The 15,594-nt window shown below is 51.5% G+C and overlaps 2 protein-coding genes and 1 long non-coding RNA gene across 11 annotated transcripts in view; 1 reads left to right on the forward strand and 2 right to left on the reverse strand.

Moving 5' to 3' along the window:
* Positions 1-4,705, reverse strand: part of LOC125935344 (uncharacterized) — a 6,418-nt gene extending 1,713 nt beyond the window's left edge. Inside the window, exons 1-2 of the long non-coding RNA XR_007461630.1 lie at positions 4,619-4,705; positions 2,488-2,591 (exon numbers count right to left, since the gene is read on the reverse strand). This is a non-coding gene — a long non-coding RNA (uncharacterized LOC125935344). The remainder of the gene's footprint in view (positions 1-2,487; positions 2,592-4,618) is intronic.
* Positions 1-5,112, forward strand: part of ZNF672 (zinc finger protein 672) — an 8,470-nt gene extending 3,358 nt beyond the window's left edge. Inside the window, exons 3-5 of one of the 3 annotated variants that reach the window (XR_007461629.1) lie at positions 117-217; positions 940-1,043; positions 2,555-2,654. Coding sequence is in view for 2 of the 3 variants with exons in the window: in XM_049648947.1 (XP_049504904.1) it covers positions 2,816-4,192 (1,377 nt within the window). In the remaining variant the exon portion in view is untranslated. Of the gene's footprint in view, positions 1-116; positions 218-939; positions 1,044-2,554; positions 2,655-2,691 lie in introns of those variants that run through there. The other 2 variants (XM_049648947.1, XM_049648946.1) reach the window with 2 other exon arrangements.
* A 506-nt stretch (positions 5,113-5,618) lies between these two features.
* ZNF692 (zinc finger protein 692) lies at positions 5,619-13,992 on the reverse strand. 7 transcript variants are annotated; one of them, XM_049648941.1, is made up of 12 exons: positions 13,899-13,992; positions 13,060-13,247; positions 12,760-12,791; positions 12,158-12,421; positions 11,587-11,635; positions 11,372-11,494; positions 10,837-11,055; positions 10,672-10,749; positions 10,492-10,570; positions 8,936-9,050; positions 6,223-6,322; positions 5,619-6,101 (listed from the first exon to the last, which is right to left on the reverse strand). In XM_049648941.1, the coding sequence occupies exons 2-12, from the start codon at positions 13,233-13,235 to the stop codon at positions 5,798-5,800; spliced, it is 1,539 nt and encodes a 512-aa protein (XP_049504898.1). In that variant the 5' UTR covers positions 13,236-13,247; positions 13,899-13,992; the 3' UTR covers positions 5,619-5,797. The 7 variants fall into 7 exon arrangements, with proteins under 7 accessions (XP_049504898.1, XP_049504896.1, XP_049504901.1 ...); XM_049648939.1 differs by having other exon boundaries at positions 11,372-11,497; XM_049648944.1 differs by lacking the exon at positions 13,899-13,992 and adding an exon at positions 13,807-13,884.
* Between the last annotated feature and the right edge of the window lie 1,602 nt (positions 13,993-15,594).

Consider the following 15,594-nt stretch of genomic DNA (forward strand, 5'->3'; position numbering starts at 1 on the left):
TGCTTGAAAGTTACTACTTTAAAATACTGAGCATTTAGGACTTTTCATTTATTCATACATAATTATATATATAGATATATATAGATATATATATATTTTTTTTTTTTTTCTTTCAGATTTCCTCCCAGGGCAAGTTCCAGCATGGGGTGAAGTACAGAAGAGAGACTTGAAGGGTGTACTCTGGTACTGAATTACCAAACCTGCTCCCTAGATCAGGGTCTGTCTTATTTCCACATTTGTAATGGGGCAGGAGTGTGGGGGAGAATTGTATCTTTCTTTATATGTCACTTATGTATGCATGTTTGTGTTTGTGCATTTGTCTTCCCTTCTTTGGGCATGTGCCCTGGGAGGCATGGGGGCGGTTTCCCAGAAACTTGGCCTGAGAGGTGCCATGGTCCCTGCAGACCCCCAAGTGAAGTGGAACACACACCAGGGAATGTGCATTGCTCTCTTTGGCATTTGGGATCAAACACTGAGTCCTGAGGGAAGGTTTTATTCACATGAGGGTAAACGTTCTTTTGAATTGAAGACCAGCTAGAGTAAGCTGCCCAAGTGTCTGGGCTGAAAGTTCCCTATGGAAGAACTGAGAGACTCTCTAAAGACTGCTTTAGAGAGGTCTGCAGAGGGGCTCCTGACCCTGCTTGCAGTTCGTGCTTAAACTTATTCTCTTTGAATAAGATATCTGGGATTTAAAATACTGCAGACCAAAAAAAAGAGAGAAAAAGTGTGTGGGATGAGAGGAATGTCATAGATGAGACAGAAATTTTGAGAGCAAAATGTAAATAGATGCTGAAGGTGAGTGATTCATGATACTTTTCTTTAGTTTTTTTAAATTTGAAAATGGCCATTAAAAGAATATTCCCCTCTTCTTTCTCTCCCTGCTTCTGTCCCCTCTGCTCAGTTTAAATTCATGTTGTCCCTCTTCCTTCATCTTTGCAGGGTACAGAACATCCTGCTTCAAAGGCATGAGAAGAGAACATCCTGTATTGGCCACTCCTGCCCAATGTGGAGGGGAGCAGAAGCTCCTGAGCCCACCCCTGAAGGTTTGTGGCTTTCAAGACTTTTTTTTTTCTTTTTTAAATGTTTCTTTGTTTGTTTTTGAGAGAAAGACAGCCTGAGCGGGGAAGGGGCAGAGAGAGGAACACAACATTTGAAGCAGGTTCCAGGCTCTGATTTGTCAGCACAAAGCCTGATGCAGGGCTTGAACCCATGAGCTGTGAGAAGTCGCATGCTTAACCAACTGAGCCACCCAGCCACCCCTCAAGGATTTTTTTCAATGGATCCTATTTATGGGATATTTTAGCCAGAGCTCTAGGTATTTATGATGTTTCCATCTGCCAGTAAGAAAATGATTGCTGACTTGTTTGCTTCCTCTCCCTGACCTGTTGAGTGATAGTCTATAACTCATAGTAACTGCACCTAATCTCCACTGAATTTAGCTGGGACCAATCCTTGGACCTTGAGGGAAGTAGTCAGTGATGAGGCCCACAGGAGGTTCTGTAAAGAAAGCCTGACTCTGCTCCCAGACAGCTACCTGAACCAACTTGTTAGGATTCAGGGATAACATCTGAGATAAAGACAATAGCAGAACAGATTCCATCCCCATAAGGGGCTTTTCTGCTATTCTGGGTTCTCAGATCCCTGGAGCTAGGGCAATGAAGGATGTCTGTAAAATGTTTGCAAACAACTTGGATGAACTGAGAATTAAGAAGGAATGCTTCTTCCTTCTCCCCAGCTTTTCCTGAAAATGTGAAAAGCACTTCTAGGAAAATGCCATCAACTTTCAATATTATTTTTTGTGGACTACACATGTTCCTTTTCACCCCTTCCAGGGTTGCTTTCACCCAGGTCCAGAGTTGCTTTCTCAAGGTTAGGCCAGAGAACTTTGAAGCTGTGTACCTGTGTGGAGTGGTTGTTTATCAAGTATTGTCCAAAGCCAAGGTGCAGTACTTTGGGGTTTCTCAGATACCATCCTTTGCCCAGGCCCCAGCCCTTTCTGATACTTTTTGCCCAGGCTTCTGCTTACGTATGGGTTTAGGCTTCATCTCATTGCCCTCCTTGACCTTCCAGGTCTGGCTGGGTTCACATTGGTGACTTAGGAAACCAGGGTCTCAGAGGAAGGTTATCGATGTGGTCTAGGGGAGTTTGGAAAACTGGTCTGCAGATTCTAGGTTCCTTTTCTGGTAAGCAGGCTCTGTGGCCCAGGGGCTTTCTCATTGCCCATCCCTTCTTGGTGTTTCCTAGTGTATCTCCAGGCTAAGACCTCTGGCCTAAGGACAGAAAACTGGCTGGGTACTCCTCATCTCCTCCCAAGCAGAGTTTTGGAGGCAAACTCCCTCTCTGAATCCCTCCTGCCCTTCGTGGTGGCATGAAGACCTCCTTCCCCATATTTCTAGGAGTCCTATGGCTTTGACTCTTCTTGGAGAATGGAATGCAGGAGATGGCCTAGCTAAGGAAGTTACAAGAAATGAGGGACTCTGTGCTCACCTGGCCATTCCCCAAGGTGTAGCTGTTACAGCTTTAACTGTAGCTTACAGTGACTTTCTCCCTATAGGGCTCGCAGTGAAGGGTGAACTTGGCTGCAGCGCACCCTAGAAAAAGACACAGAGTCTGCTTACAAGAAAAGGAACCTAGAATCTGCAGATCAGTTTTCCAAAACTCCCCTTCTTCCCTTTGCCACTTCCTTTCTAGGCCTTCAGAAAACGGAAAATAACACGCAGTTTGAGGAGGTGCACCCTGGCGTGGGAGTGGCACACATCCCTACCAGCCTGCATTCCGGGGACTCCACCCCCCCACCCCTGGCCTGGCCCTCACCATGTTAGCTGCATCAGAGATGGCGGCAGCAGCAGGAAGGCCTTACATATGCAGTGAGTGTGGCAAGAGCTTCCGCTACAGTTCGGTGCTGCTGCGTCATGAGCGTGCTCATGGCGGTGACAGCCGCTACCGCTGCCTAGACTGTGGTGAGCACTATGCCCTGGCTGCTGACCTCCGTGCGCACCGACGCGCCCATGCTGGCCAAACGCTCTACATCTGCAGTGAGTGCGGCCAGAGCTTCCGCCACAGCGGCTACCTGGACCTGCACCAGAGTGTACATAGACAGCGCAGCCGCTCCTGCTCTTGCCGTGCCTGCGGCCGCAGCTTCCCACACCTCCCGGCTCTGCTGCTGCACCGGCGCCGCCTGCATCCCCCAGAGCGGCCCCGCCGCTGTCCGCTGTGTGCCCGCACCTTCCGACAGAGCGCGCTACGCTTCCACCTGGTGCGCGCACACCCATGGGGGTCACCCATCACACCCATCGACCCATTGCACCGCTGCACACAATGCCCACGGGCGTTCCGCAGCTACGCAGGGCTGCGGAGCCACGCGCGCGTCCACGTGGCCCGGAGCCCTGGAGACTCCACACCTCCGCAGCCTCATGCTCCGGGTGCACACCAGTGCAGTGTGTGTGGGAAGAACTTTGGTAAGAGCTCAACACTAACACGACACCTGCAGATTCACTCAGGTGAGAAGCCCTTCAAGTGCCCCGAGTGTGGAAAGGGCTTCTTGGAGAGTGCCACGCTCGTGCGCCATCAGCGCACACACACAGGTGAGAAGCCCTACATGTGCGGGGACTGTGGGCGCCGGTTCAGCGAGAGTTCCACCCTTTTGCGCCACAGGCGCAGCCACCAGGGAGATCGGCCCCACACATGCACTACATGTGGAAAGGGCTTTGGGCAGCGCTCTGACCTAGTGGTGCACCAGCGCATACACACAGGCGAGAGGCCCTTCTCATGTGCCGAGTGCGGCCGCCGCTTCAGCGACCGTTCTGACCTCACCAAGCACCGGCGCACACACACAGGCGAGAAACCCTACCATTGTGAGTTGTGTGGCAAATGCTTCACGTGCGTATCTAACCTCAACGTGCACCGGCGCAACCATGCTGGTCACAAGCCCCACAAATGCCCTGAGTGCGGCAAGGCCTTCAGCGTGGGGTCCAAACTGGCACTGCACCGCAAGACACACCTGGGCGAGCGGCCAGCAGAATGTGCTGAGTGCGGCAAGTGTTTCAGCCACAGTCGCTCGCTCTCACAGCACCAGCGGGCCCACACACGAGCGCGTGCCGCCACCGCTGCCACCCAAGCAACGGCAGGAGCTGCCCTCATCTTTGCAGGGCAGGCAGAACAGGAGAAGCCGGACTTTTTGTGTCCCAGCTGAGGGAAACTTGCTGAGAAGCTTCTCTGGAATGGGCTCAGCAAGTACCAATATACTGCCGCAGGGATGGTGGGGCAGCTCTGCAAATGGGAGTCTGTATAAAAACAGCATGGCTGTTTGTCACCCCCTGTCACGCCCCTACATCCATTTCCCTTGTCAGCTCTTCCTGTCCATCCTTCCTGCTACCTCTGGGGTATAGGTGCAGGGAACTGGGAAAACCTAGACATGGAAGAAAGCCCAGGTATTAGTGTGTTCCCATTGCTGCTACTGTGCCCTCAAATGTTTTCTTCCTGGTTTCCCACCTGTATTGTCTTCTCTTGTCCCGTCCCCTTTTTCCAGCCTGAGTCTCCTCTAGCTCTCCTTCCTGGATACTTTTGTTGTCCTGCCTCTTCAGGTAATGATCACAGGGTGGCCACAGGGACAACCCACCTGCCTTGCGGTCTTCTTGCCTCTTGGTTCCACTTGACAGCTTCTCTGCTGCTTTCTCCCTGGGCTCTGAGAGATGGGAAATTTTTAGGCAGAGATGATGAGATTTCTCATTTCTGTGAAAGGCATCCTGCCATAAGCAATCAGCCTGCTGCCCAGCAGAGAAGGCCCACTCCAGTAAGGGTGGGCAGGAGCCCTCAGCAAAGCATCCACCTGTCCCATGGGCCAGACCTGATGGTGTCCAGATCAAGGTCCCTCTCAGGACACTGTTCTCTAGCTAGGTGGGCCACATTAGCTTTGGGACCTAGACTTAGACCACATGGATAAAGCAGGATACTGCCAAATGAAACATCAGAATGTTATATCCAAATCAATCTTGGAGCCATGGGGAAACAGCTCCACAGAGGCAGTAGTGCAGGGTAGAAAATCTGGAGTTGTCCAGTGATTTTTTTTGCTTATGGCTGTTGAAATAAAGAGTTGTTTGTTTGGGTTCCGGATACCAAGAGCCTCTTTTCTCAAAGCTTGAGGCTGCTGTCTTTGCAGACTCCAGGAGTGATCCAAGGGCCATGCTCTTTTGAAGTTCCAAGATATCTTGTCCCCTCCCAAGTGATCTTGCATGTAGAGCCCCCTTGATTTTGCACTGGAAGGCAAGACTCTTAAGGCCTATACACTTGGTTCTCAGTGAAGAGTACAAATGTGGCTCAGGCTCACATACCTCCATTCCTGCTCCAGCTATCCCTCTGGAATGACCCAGTGCTCTGCATACTGTCACAGCCTGCCCTGCTTGAGCACAAGAATAGGTATGACACTCAACTGAAAAGGACTGCAAAGTGTCAAACCAAACTGGGAAAGAAAGCTAGGTCCTTGAGGTAGGGGCCTACAGAGAGAGAAACAGGGCCTGCACCTACGGTGCACTCAGGCACATTTTAGCAGAGCCTGCTTCCAGAGGAATAAGGATTCCCATTCTTCAGGTGCCAAAACATTCACTCTGCCCACACACAACTGTAAAATACTGAGTTTATTCTGTTGTTTAGGAAGGCTAAAGTAGCCTGTCTTGGTTTTTTTTTTGCCCCCCACCCTACACTCCCTGTCACCCTAGTTTCTGGGGACTAGGCATCTGGCCCTTCTCTTCCTTGCTCCCCTTCAGTCCCTAGGGTCTGGATTCTCAGAGCCCAGGAATGCTCACTGTTGATGGAGTGTGGTCAGAGCTTCAGGAACCAGAGAGGGCCTGGACTCATCATCAGACCTCAGGGTCACAGAGGCAGAGATATTGGGGCAGGCTTCCAAAGGGCCGGGTGACTCCTGTGGAGCTGGGAGCAGGGCTGGATGGCTTTTGCTGCAGTGAGCTGCAACGCTGTCTGGCTTCTCAAAACGCTTGCCACAAAACTCACAGGGGAAGCGCAGAGTAGCAGCTGTCTCTGCATGCTTGCGCCGGTGCCAGTTCAGGGAGGCCTTCTGGCGGCAGGTGAACCCACAGATCTCACACCTGAGCCAGGGACAGCGGAGGGAAGGACAGTGCTTCAGCCCATCTTGACTTCCCCATGGCAGTTCCCCTGCTCCAACCCACAGCCCTACCTTCCCACCCATACTACCTCCCCCACACTCACTGCAGGGGCTTCTCTCCAGTGTGGATGCGCCGGTGGATGACGAGGTTGCTGCTGGTGCGGAAAGACCGGGCACAGAACTCACAGATGTAGTCCCGGGTGTCTGCAGGTGCACAGGTGACACCCTAGCATTCATCCCCAGGCTGTGGCCCCTCCTCAGCCCAACCCACCTGCCAACCTTCACAGGAGTACTGTCCCCATTCAGCCTGCTTATCCCACTCCTCTCAGCCCCCAAAAGTGCCCTGTGGCTGTCAACAGCCAACCTGTTCCTTTTTCCCTGAACCTGCCAGCACTAACAGCACCTGCCCTTTGCCCTTCTCCAGCTGCTCTCACAGGCCCACTGTGCTTTTTCTCCTGTACCTCCAAGCCTCAGGGCAGGGCATACTGGAGGTATCGTCACTTCTTATGGCATCCTTTAGACATCTGTCTCACCCCCACCTGTCAGACGGCACATGTATGCTTACAGCCTTCTTCCCCATCACTCTACCACACTGCACAAATCTCTGGCTCCAGTCCCTCTCCTCAGCCAGCACTCCATATTTCTGTTCCCTGGTCTCCCTGTCCCTGGTCTCCCACCCTTTTCAGAAACTGCAATTGCAAGCATGCCAGTTCCAGCAAGGGCCTTCTACTACTTTGTCCTCATGCAATAAGCCTGTGATTCCATGCTGCCAGTCCAGCAGCCCGCTGACTTTCCACTGTCCCCCTCCACACTCCCGTTCCAAGGGATCTTTGTAGCCTTCCTTCACTCATATTACGCATTCACTGGCCCCTCTCTTCCTCAGCTGGACCTGTTTGGCTAAAATCCAACTTAGGGTAAACACAACATTTGGCCCACTCCTGCACAGGTGTGCTAAGGGAAGTAGAAACAGAATCCACAATCCATGCCCCCCACCCACCCACCAGCCTCTACTTTTCATCTACAACCTCAAGTCTAAAGAGTCCACCATATGCCTCTGTATTTCACTCTCTCACTCACAGGAGTCCAGTAGACAATTATTCCATACTACCTCCTCTCTCTGCCAGCCTCATTCAGCAGTGATCTTATTTTTCAAAGTCACCAAGAAGAGAAAAGCCAGGAGAGAATACCCACATCTTCTTCCTTACCTAATCTATCACCAAACTTGTTTGTGACCATTTATGTGAATACTTGCTCTACTGTAGCCACCTTCCAATTGTGCAGAAACACACCTTTTCTCCCTGACTGCAGGCTGCCCACCCCACCTAGGCATCAGTAACCTTTACTCTCAGTGGGATCCCTTTCCCCTCTACGCCCCCAAGCTCACAGCTCTCCAGCTAAGACCCCATTTCTCTACTTGTCTTCACAGCAAAACTCCAAAGAGTAGTCCATATTCTCTATCTCCACTTCTTTAGCTCCTCTCTGCCTTGAACTTATTCGATTCTGGCTTTCCTCTCCCTTGTCACATGCCACCTTGTTATCTAGTCAAAGTCCTCATCCTCATCTTATTCCGTCTTATAGCACTGGCACAACCCACCCTCTGTCCCTCCTCCCTGGAGCAATCTCTCCACTTGGTTCCTCAAGTACTGCTCTCTTCACTTGCCTCACTGGTCACTTGGTAGCTGCCCTTTCCACATGTCCCATTCATTACTCTTCTGTACCTACGTTCACTCCATGGAGGTATACTCCACCTTCAGCAACAAATGTGCTTGTGAAGCACCCATGTGCTTGTGATTAACACTTTTTCCCCCTCCCCCCACCATCTCCAGACTCCAGATTCATATCTTCTGGGATGCCTAAATTATCATGTCCCAAATAAACTGTCCCTTTCCTAAAGCCTCTCTCATTTTCAGGAAATCACATCACCTCTTTCCAGTTGCTCAAGCTGGAATCCTTCAAGTCAGCTTGATGCCCTCCTGCCCATCCACCTGTGGCCAATCTGTCCTTCTCACAGCAGCCCTTCTAGCTCCACTTTCATGCTCACATCAGCCTCCAGCCACTTCTTATCAACTCAACTGTACCAGCGTGTTAAAGCTGCCATCACTGCACACTGCACATTCCTACAGCCCCATTTCTCCACATGGCAGTCACAAAGTCAGTTTTAAAGTCAGTTGTGCTCCTTTTAAAGTCAGTTGTGTCCTTCTGCTACACAACACCCTTGGATGGTGCCCATCTAATTTAGCCAGAAGCCAAACCATCTTTGATGGTAGTGTTAGAGGTCCCTGCTACCTATCTGACCTCTCTTCCTTCCTTTCTAACTTCCTGGCCCCCTCTCTGTTCCTGGTACATTCCATGCAGATGCCAGTTCAGGGCCTCCCCAGGCCTGCCCATAGACATGGACAAGCCTCTATTCCTCCCGTCACATAGGTCTTTGCTCAAAGGAGCTTCCCTTTCTACAAAAGAAACTCCTCTCTCATGCTCTCCATCCCTTCCCTGCTTTCACATCTCTTTGTATCCCTGTTATCACTAGAGTGGATGCCTCTGTTCGCTTTTGTATCCTACACCTAGAACAGTCTCAAGCAGGCAGGTGCTCAACACACAGAGAGTTGAGTGTGAGTGAGAGTCATCCCACAGAGGGGTGTGATGGCACCTGCAGATAGGAGGTGATAGGCCTCACAGGGCAAGTGAAGGGACCACCAGGGGGAGGGGACAGAACCCGCACGGAGAAGTGAAGGGACTCACAGAGAAATGAAAACACCCAGAGAGAGAGGTGAAGGGACCCACAGGAGAGGGAAGTGAGGAGGCATTTCTACCACTCACCACTGTGCAATTTCACATGCTCCTTCAGGTGTTTCTTAAAGTTGAAGGACTTCCCACAGGCTGGTTCTGGGCAGGAAAAGGACTTTTGGTGGATGTGCTGGTACTTCTTGTGGTGCTAGGGAAGGAAACAGGTGGTCTCAGGGAGACCACCAGAGCTGACCCAGCAGGCAGGCTCCTCTGCCCCCTCCCCCTCCCCCAAAAGTTCTGTCACCACCAGCTCACATCATCCTGGCCAGTCCTCACCTGTATATAAGTCCACCATCCCGTCCTGACACCAAACTCTGCCCTCACCCTATTCTGTCCTTGACTTCCATTACCTCACCTTTTTGCCACAACCTTCCTTACAATGACCAGTTCCCTGAACAAAGTGCCATTCTGGTGACACTCCTGGTTCCCTAACCATGGATTTGCTGTCTGCTGGGAATAAGAACACAATTTGGGTAGGTATGATTATCCTCTTCAATATCAATATTAATGTATAATAATATCACCCAGATTGCCTACTTTATTGCTAACCATGGGTATATATTATATGGTGTTTTCCTAAATCTTCTTTAGAAACACACACACACACACACACACACACACACCTGTATGCTTTCAACCTGGAACACTTTTAGGGGTTGTGTGTTCTTCTTTAACTCCCTGATTATTTGTTGGAAATATTTCTCCTGTCTGACCTAATGTCACATTCTGGCTCACTAAATTCCATGGGCTTTCCCCTTATCTATAATCCCGCTTTCCCATAGTTAAACTGCTGCTGGTGGCTGCTTCAGTGTCCTCCATTAACAAGCTCAAGTGCGTTTGACTAGCCCTGGTAAAGTTCTTCTCAGCCCAGGGATTTCCTGCACAAATGCCTTCCACCCTTGCCTCACCATTCCTCTGGTCTGGGGTCTCTGCCTCAGGACTTGGGTCTGGGAGGGCTCTGGATGAGTGTGGGGGCTGTGGCCCTTCCCTCTTTGTGCCCCAAACCTCTCCTGCAGTTAGGCTGGGGACAGGACCATCTTCCAGTCCTCTAGCACTAGAACTGCCCGCTCAAGCGAACGGGGCCAGGTGGCTGAGTGTGGACTCAGCAACCCCAGCACCGTCACACACTAGCTAAGGAGTCTTGGGAACTGCTTAACCATTTTGTGTGCTTCAGTTTCCTCATTTGCAAAGCAGGAACTGTATCAGCACCTACTCCATAGGGATCTTTTGAAGATCAAAAGACTTGACCCATGTCAAGTGCTTAGAACAGTCACTAGCACTCCAAGAGCCTGAGGAATGCCATCATCATCTCCACGTGACCCTTGGAGGGCCCAAGAAACCAGCAGTAGTGGGCAGCAGCTGTGTACTGGTGGCTTGGTTTTCTGCCTTATCTACCAGCTGTCTGCTTTAGTGATTATTAACTGTAGGTAAGCTCTGCAGATCCACCCCCATCTTTCTCTTCCCATCTCTGAATCCACCCACATTCCAGGCTTCTTTGCTTCAGCTTCTCCTTCACCTCAGCATCCCCTTCAGCCCTTCTCACCTCTGAAGCCACATAAAACCCAATCTGTGCCCCTCACATTCCTCACATTCAAATACTGTCGGTTGGAGAAGATCCGTCCGCAGCCAGGGAAGTCACAAGGCAGCAGCTCTCTTTTGGCAGCTTTCCTGGGAGGAGGAGGATAGGGAGGAGCATAAGGACTCCCACGGGCTCTCCTTAACTCCCTCTTCTCACTCTCCCCCCTCCAGCCCCGCTCTGCAAGTCCTACCTAATTCTCTTGGGGCCAATCTGTGCCGTGTCCTCCTCCCAGGCCAAGGTCAGAGCAGACTGGGCCTGAATCCCAGGGCTACGGGCAGCAAAGAGGGAGCAGAGGGCCTCGAGGGAGGGCCATGTTCCGGGATGCCCCTGCCCTCTGTCTCAGCCATCAGGTTACCTGGCCAGAGGCTCAGTCTGCTGGGCTGCTTGAGGGGTCCCTCTGAGTTCCGGCTGTACCCCAACTTCGGTAGGAAGAGCTCCAGAACTCAATGATGATGTTGATGAGGATGGTACAGCAAGAGGATTGAGAAGAGCTGCTGGGGCTGGGGGTGTCTCCCCCTCCTTAAGTGTATGGGTGACAGGGGAAGGAAGGAGTCTGGGGGCATCTGGATCACTGCTGAAAAGAGAAGGAAGAGGAGGGCATTATTTCCCTGGGCTTTCAGCTAGCCCTGAGCCCCCGAAATGCTAAGATCCCAAACTCAGAACAGCCCTACTCCTACCCAGGATCTCTGTTCACACCTGCTTTCAGCTTTCATTCTGCCCTACAGCCTAACTTTACCACCTTCCACCCAATTCAAAGCCTCCAATTCTTTCTCCCTTCCCCAATGCCCATCCTGCCTTCCCCACCAAGTCTGCAAAGCTTTGGAAGCCCTGGCCAGCTGCTCCCTCCCTCCTCCTGCTCTGTTCAGCATCCTCCTTCAGCCCCAACTTGCCCATCTGGGGAGGAGCTGTAGGTCCATGGGCTGGCCTCACTGAGCATCTCCTCTTCGTCCTCGTCTTCCTCCTCCCCCTCTTCTCCTGGGGGTGGGAAGGTCTCCAGGAGGGGTCCTACTTCCCTGCTGGACCAAGGAAGGCAAGCCTCAGGCTCTGCTCCTTCACCTGCACTGTCCACCCAAGTCTATCCTGTCCCTCCCACCCCCAACCTCACCTGGGTGACCTGGCCTCCTGAGTCCTCTCATCATGCTCAGATTCCAAACCTGTAGGGTCAAAGGGGAAGGAACTCTGGGCTGGAGGGATGAGGACAGATGTACTTCTAAGGTCTGAAGTGGTGGGAGGACTCTTGGGAAGGAGGAGGGTGCAGAGGCTACTGGAGTGGGAAGGGATATTTTATTTTAGAAATGATACATTCACATGGGTTCAGAAAATAAAAGTATAAAAAAGTACACTATGAAAAGCCTCTTTTCCAATACTGTTCCCAATCACCTATTCTTCCCACAGACAGCCTGGTTTCCTACATGCCCTTCCAGAGATATTTTATACATCCGTTAAGTGCATACATACATTCTTTCTCCTCTTAGTTTTCCACCAAGGGTAACACAACATACGCCCTATGCTGTTTTTTGCTTTTTATACCTGAAAATATATTTAAGGATATATTTCCTTGTAAGCATAGTTTTTCCATTGAGAAAGGATAATTTTTAGACAATGAAGCTCTAAGCAAAAGAGATGGGAACCTCTTCCCTTCCTTTTCTCCACAACTCTTCTTTCCCCCAGCCTACCTGCAGGTGCTTGCCCACTCCTGGCCTCTGGGCACCAGCTTCTTGGGGCAGTACTTGGCCGGAAAACTGGCTTGGGCTCCTCTGGAGATATGGGTCCTGAAGAGGGGCCCCAGGAGAAGGTGTGGCCTGCAGAGCACTCCCACACAAGTCCCCCATCTTGGCCCCCGGGCCCCCGAAGCCCAGGCACCAGGCTGCATTCTCGGCTGTGGGCATGAGACAGGAGCACCAGATACTGCAGACCCTTGGGGGGCAAAGGCTCAGGACCTGGAATGGTGAAGGCAACAGGGCAAGTGGGGAGGCCTCCTACTCTCACTCTGGGGCCACATTCAGCCCTGTCCCCCAGCCCCCTGGGCAACCCCAGTCTAGTCCATTTTACCATTCTTCAGAGCCCAGAACCTCCCCAAGGTCCTGAGACACTGCTCTCTTTTATACAGGACGTTCCCATCAAACTACCCTGGGCTCCCCAATTCTCCACCTTTTCCCAAACTCACTCAGATCCAATCTCCTTATGGAGAATGCTGCTGGGTCACATCACTCGCTCCCTGTTGCCCCTCTTCCCTCCCTGGCTCCTGACCCCCTAACTCTAGCTATTCCCTACCTACCTGCACAGAGCACACAGCCTGAAGAAGTGTACCTGCCAGGGTGGGGAAGAGAGGCAGTTTAGGTAGGGGTCCAGGCCAACTGCTCTCAGCACTCCCACACTTTTAAGGGACCAGTCCTAAGGGCCCCTCTATTCACTGGGGACCAACAGGAGGGCACAAAGGCCACAAATCACAGAGGCGGTTCTGCTGAAATGAGAAATCGACGGGTGGTAAGGAGCAATGGGCACCACCTGACCCTGGGAGGGGACTGGGTGTTGCAGCCTGGGTGCCCTCCCCCAGAGTCCCGCCCAGGCCCCTAACCGGTCCAACAGGAACTTAGCGAGTTGCGAGTGCAGGGAGAAACCCAGCCGCTCCTTGAGGAGGCACCACTGCTCCATGTGGCCACCTAGGCGGATGCGGCATTTGCTGCGGCGCGCGTCCAGCTGCCGTCGCTTCTCCTGCCGCCTGCGGGATGCGTCCACCGGGGAGGAAGCCATAGGCACCAGGACCTACAAGGTGGAGGAGACACGCATATGGGCGTACCTGATCCCGGGCCTCTGGCTCCACCCGCCATTGGGGCCTCACCTCATCAATGAATTGGAGCAAGACTAAGTCATTTCCATAGCATCCCCTGCCATTGGGCCCAACCACTCCAGCTTACAGGACATGTAAACTAGCGCTGTGGAGTGGGAGGCAGGGAGACAAAGTCAATGTCGGAACAATGGCCTGACCCCGGGCATACTGAAGTGTAGAAACGGAAGCTATGGGGAAGGGGCGTGAGACTCTCATGGAGAAATTTCAGCTGGGGCTGGATGAGGGGTTGGTAAACAGTTTCACCTTGAAGAGAACATGGGCCTTTACTGGTTGGTGGGGGAAGGGGAGGTCGTGTGTTTTGTGGGCGCTCTTCATAGCGGGGTGAATGTGGGTGGGGGCGGGGTCTGGAGGGCGCTCCCACCCGGTCTCCGGCCGTCCCACTTAACGCTCACTGTGTGTAGGGCTGGCCAATTCCACAGGCAGCTACCAGGCCACCCAGAGCGCCCGCCGCGGCCCACCCCGACTCGGCCTTACCTGCGCGCCCCCACCCGCCCTCGCCCGGAATGCGCCTGCGCCTCCCCCGCCTTGCGCGCAGGCCCGGAGAGCAGAGATGGACAAGGGCCCACCTCGCGCGCACAGCCGCCGTTTCTCTTTTAAGAGGAACCCGTCCCCCTCCGCGTCGGAGCCTGCAGCCGGGAACAGGGGCCGGGGCTACTGGGAGGGCAGAGACAGAGGCCCGCAGCGCGCGCCTGCGCATTGGCCACCTAGCGTAGCGCCTGCCGGGAGGTGTAGTTCCCGCAGGAATTGCTCAAGCACTTCGCTTAGCGCCAGGGGAATTGCGGAGGGGTGGCTTTTGTGGCAAGCGCCCGCGCATGATAGGGAAATGAATGGAACCGAGCCCTCCCCCTGTGTGTCGACCCCAGCCTCTCCAGCCTGCTCATGGATGTTGCCTCCACAATTACTATTTTGTACTTCACCTTCAATTTCTCTCTCTCAGTTGCCATCAACGGGCACTCATGCAGTGCAGAATCAGCCACCTTAAAAAACCAACTAGACTCCTCTCTAGAACCCCAGGGCCCATTCCCTCTGTCTGCATCAAAAGTCCTCTGAAAAGTTGCCTAGATTCGCTGTGGACTCTTGTTGACTTCCCATTCTCTTTTCTAATGACTCCAGTGGCGTTTTCCCTTTCAAGGAACAGCTGGAATGGAATGGTCACTTGGCTATGGTCTCTCCTCCATCAGAGCAACATCTGACAGTGTAGATCTTTCCCTCCATACCCCACCCCCACCCCAAATCCCACTGGCTTCTGTGACTTCACACTCTCCTGATTTTCTTCCTTCTTCATTGGCTCTTCCTTTCCTTCCTGAATCTCCCCGCTCTGACCCAACAAAACGTAGTGTCCTCCTGGATCAGGCTCTAAAACAAGTGTTGTTGCTTACCTCTTCTGGAGTGATCTAGTTGCCCAATGGCTTTGTTTTGTTTCTTCCAATTATTTCTTTAAATTCCAGTTAGTTAACATACAGCGTAATATATTAATTTCAGATTTAGTGATTCATGTACATACAACACTCAAGCTCCTCACAATATATACCCTGCTTCATACCCATCACTTATTTAACCAATAGCCCTGCCCGCCTCCTGTCCAGCAACCCTCAGTTTGTTCCCTATAGTTCAGGGTCTGTTTTATGGTTTGCCTCACTCTTTTATTTCCCTAATTTTCATCTGATACATTTCTTAAATTTCATATATGAGTGAAATCATATGGTATTGATCTTTCCATGACTAGCTTATTTTGCTTAGCATAATATACTCTAGCTCCATCCACATCCTTACAAATGGTAACAATTCATTCTTTTTTATGACAGAGTAATATTTCAGTGTGTGTGTGTGTGTGTGTGTGTGTGTGTGTGTATATATATATATATATATATATATATACCACTTCTTCTTTATCCATTCATCAGTCGATGGACATTTGGGCTCTTTTCATAATTTGGCTACTGTTGATAATGCTGTTATAAACATCAGGGTGCATGTACCTCCTTTGAATCTGTATTTTTGTACTCTTTAGATAAATACCTAGTAGTGCAATTGCTGGATCATCAGGTAGTTCTATTTTTAACTTTTTGAGGAATCTCCATACTGCTTTCTAGAGTGGCTGCAGCAGTTTGCATTCCCACCAAAAGTGCAAGAAGGTTTTTCTTTCTCCACATCCCCACCAACATCTGTTGTTTCTTGTGTTGATAATTTTAGCCATTCTGGTGATTGTGTGGTAGTATCTCATTGTAGTTTTGATTTTTTATTTCCTTGATAATGACTGAT

Source organism: Panthera uncia, assembly GCF_023721935.1.
Source record: "Panthera uncia isolate 11264 chromosome A1 unlocalized genomic scaffold, Puncia_PCG_1.0 HiC_scaffold_17, whole genome shotgun sequence".
In the NCBI taxonomy this organism is placed as follows: domain Eukaryota; kingdom Metazoa; phylum Chordata; class Mammalia; order Carnivora; family Felidae; genus Panthera; species Panthera uncia.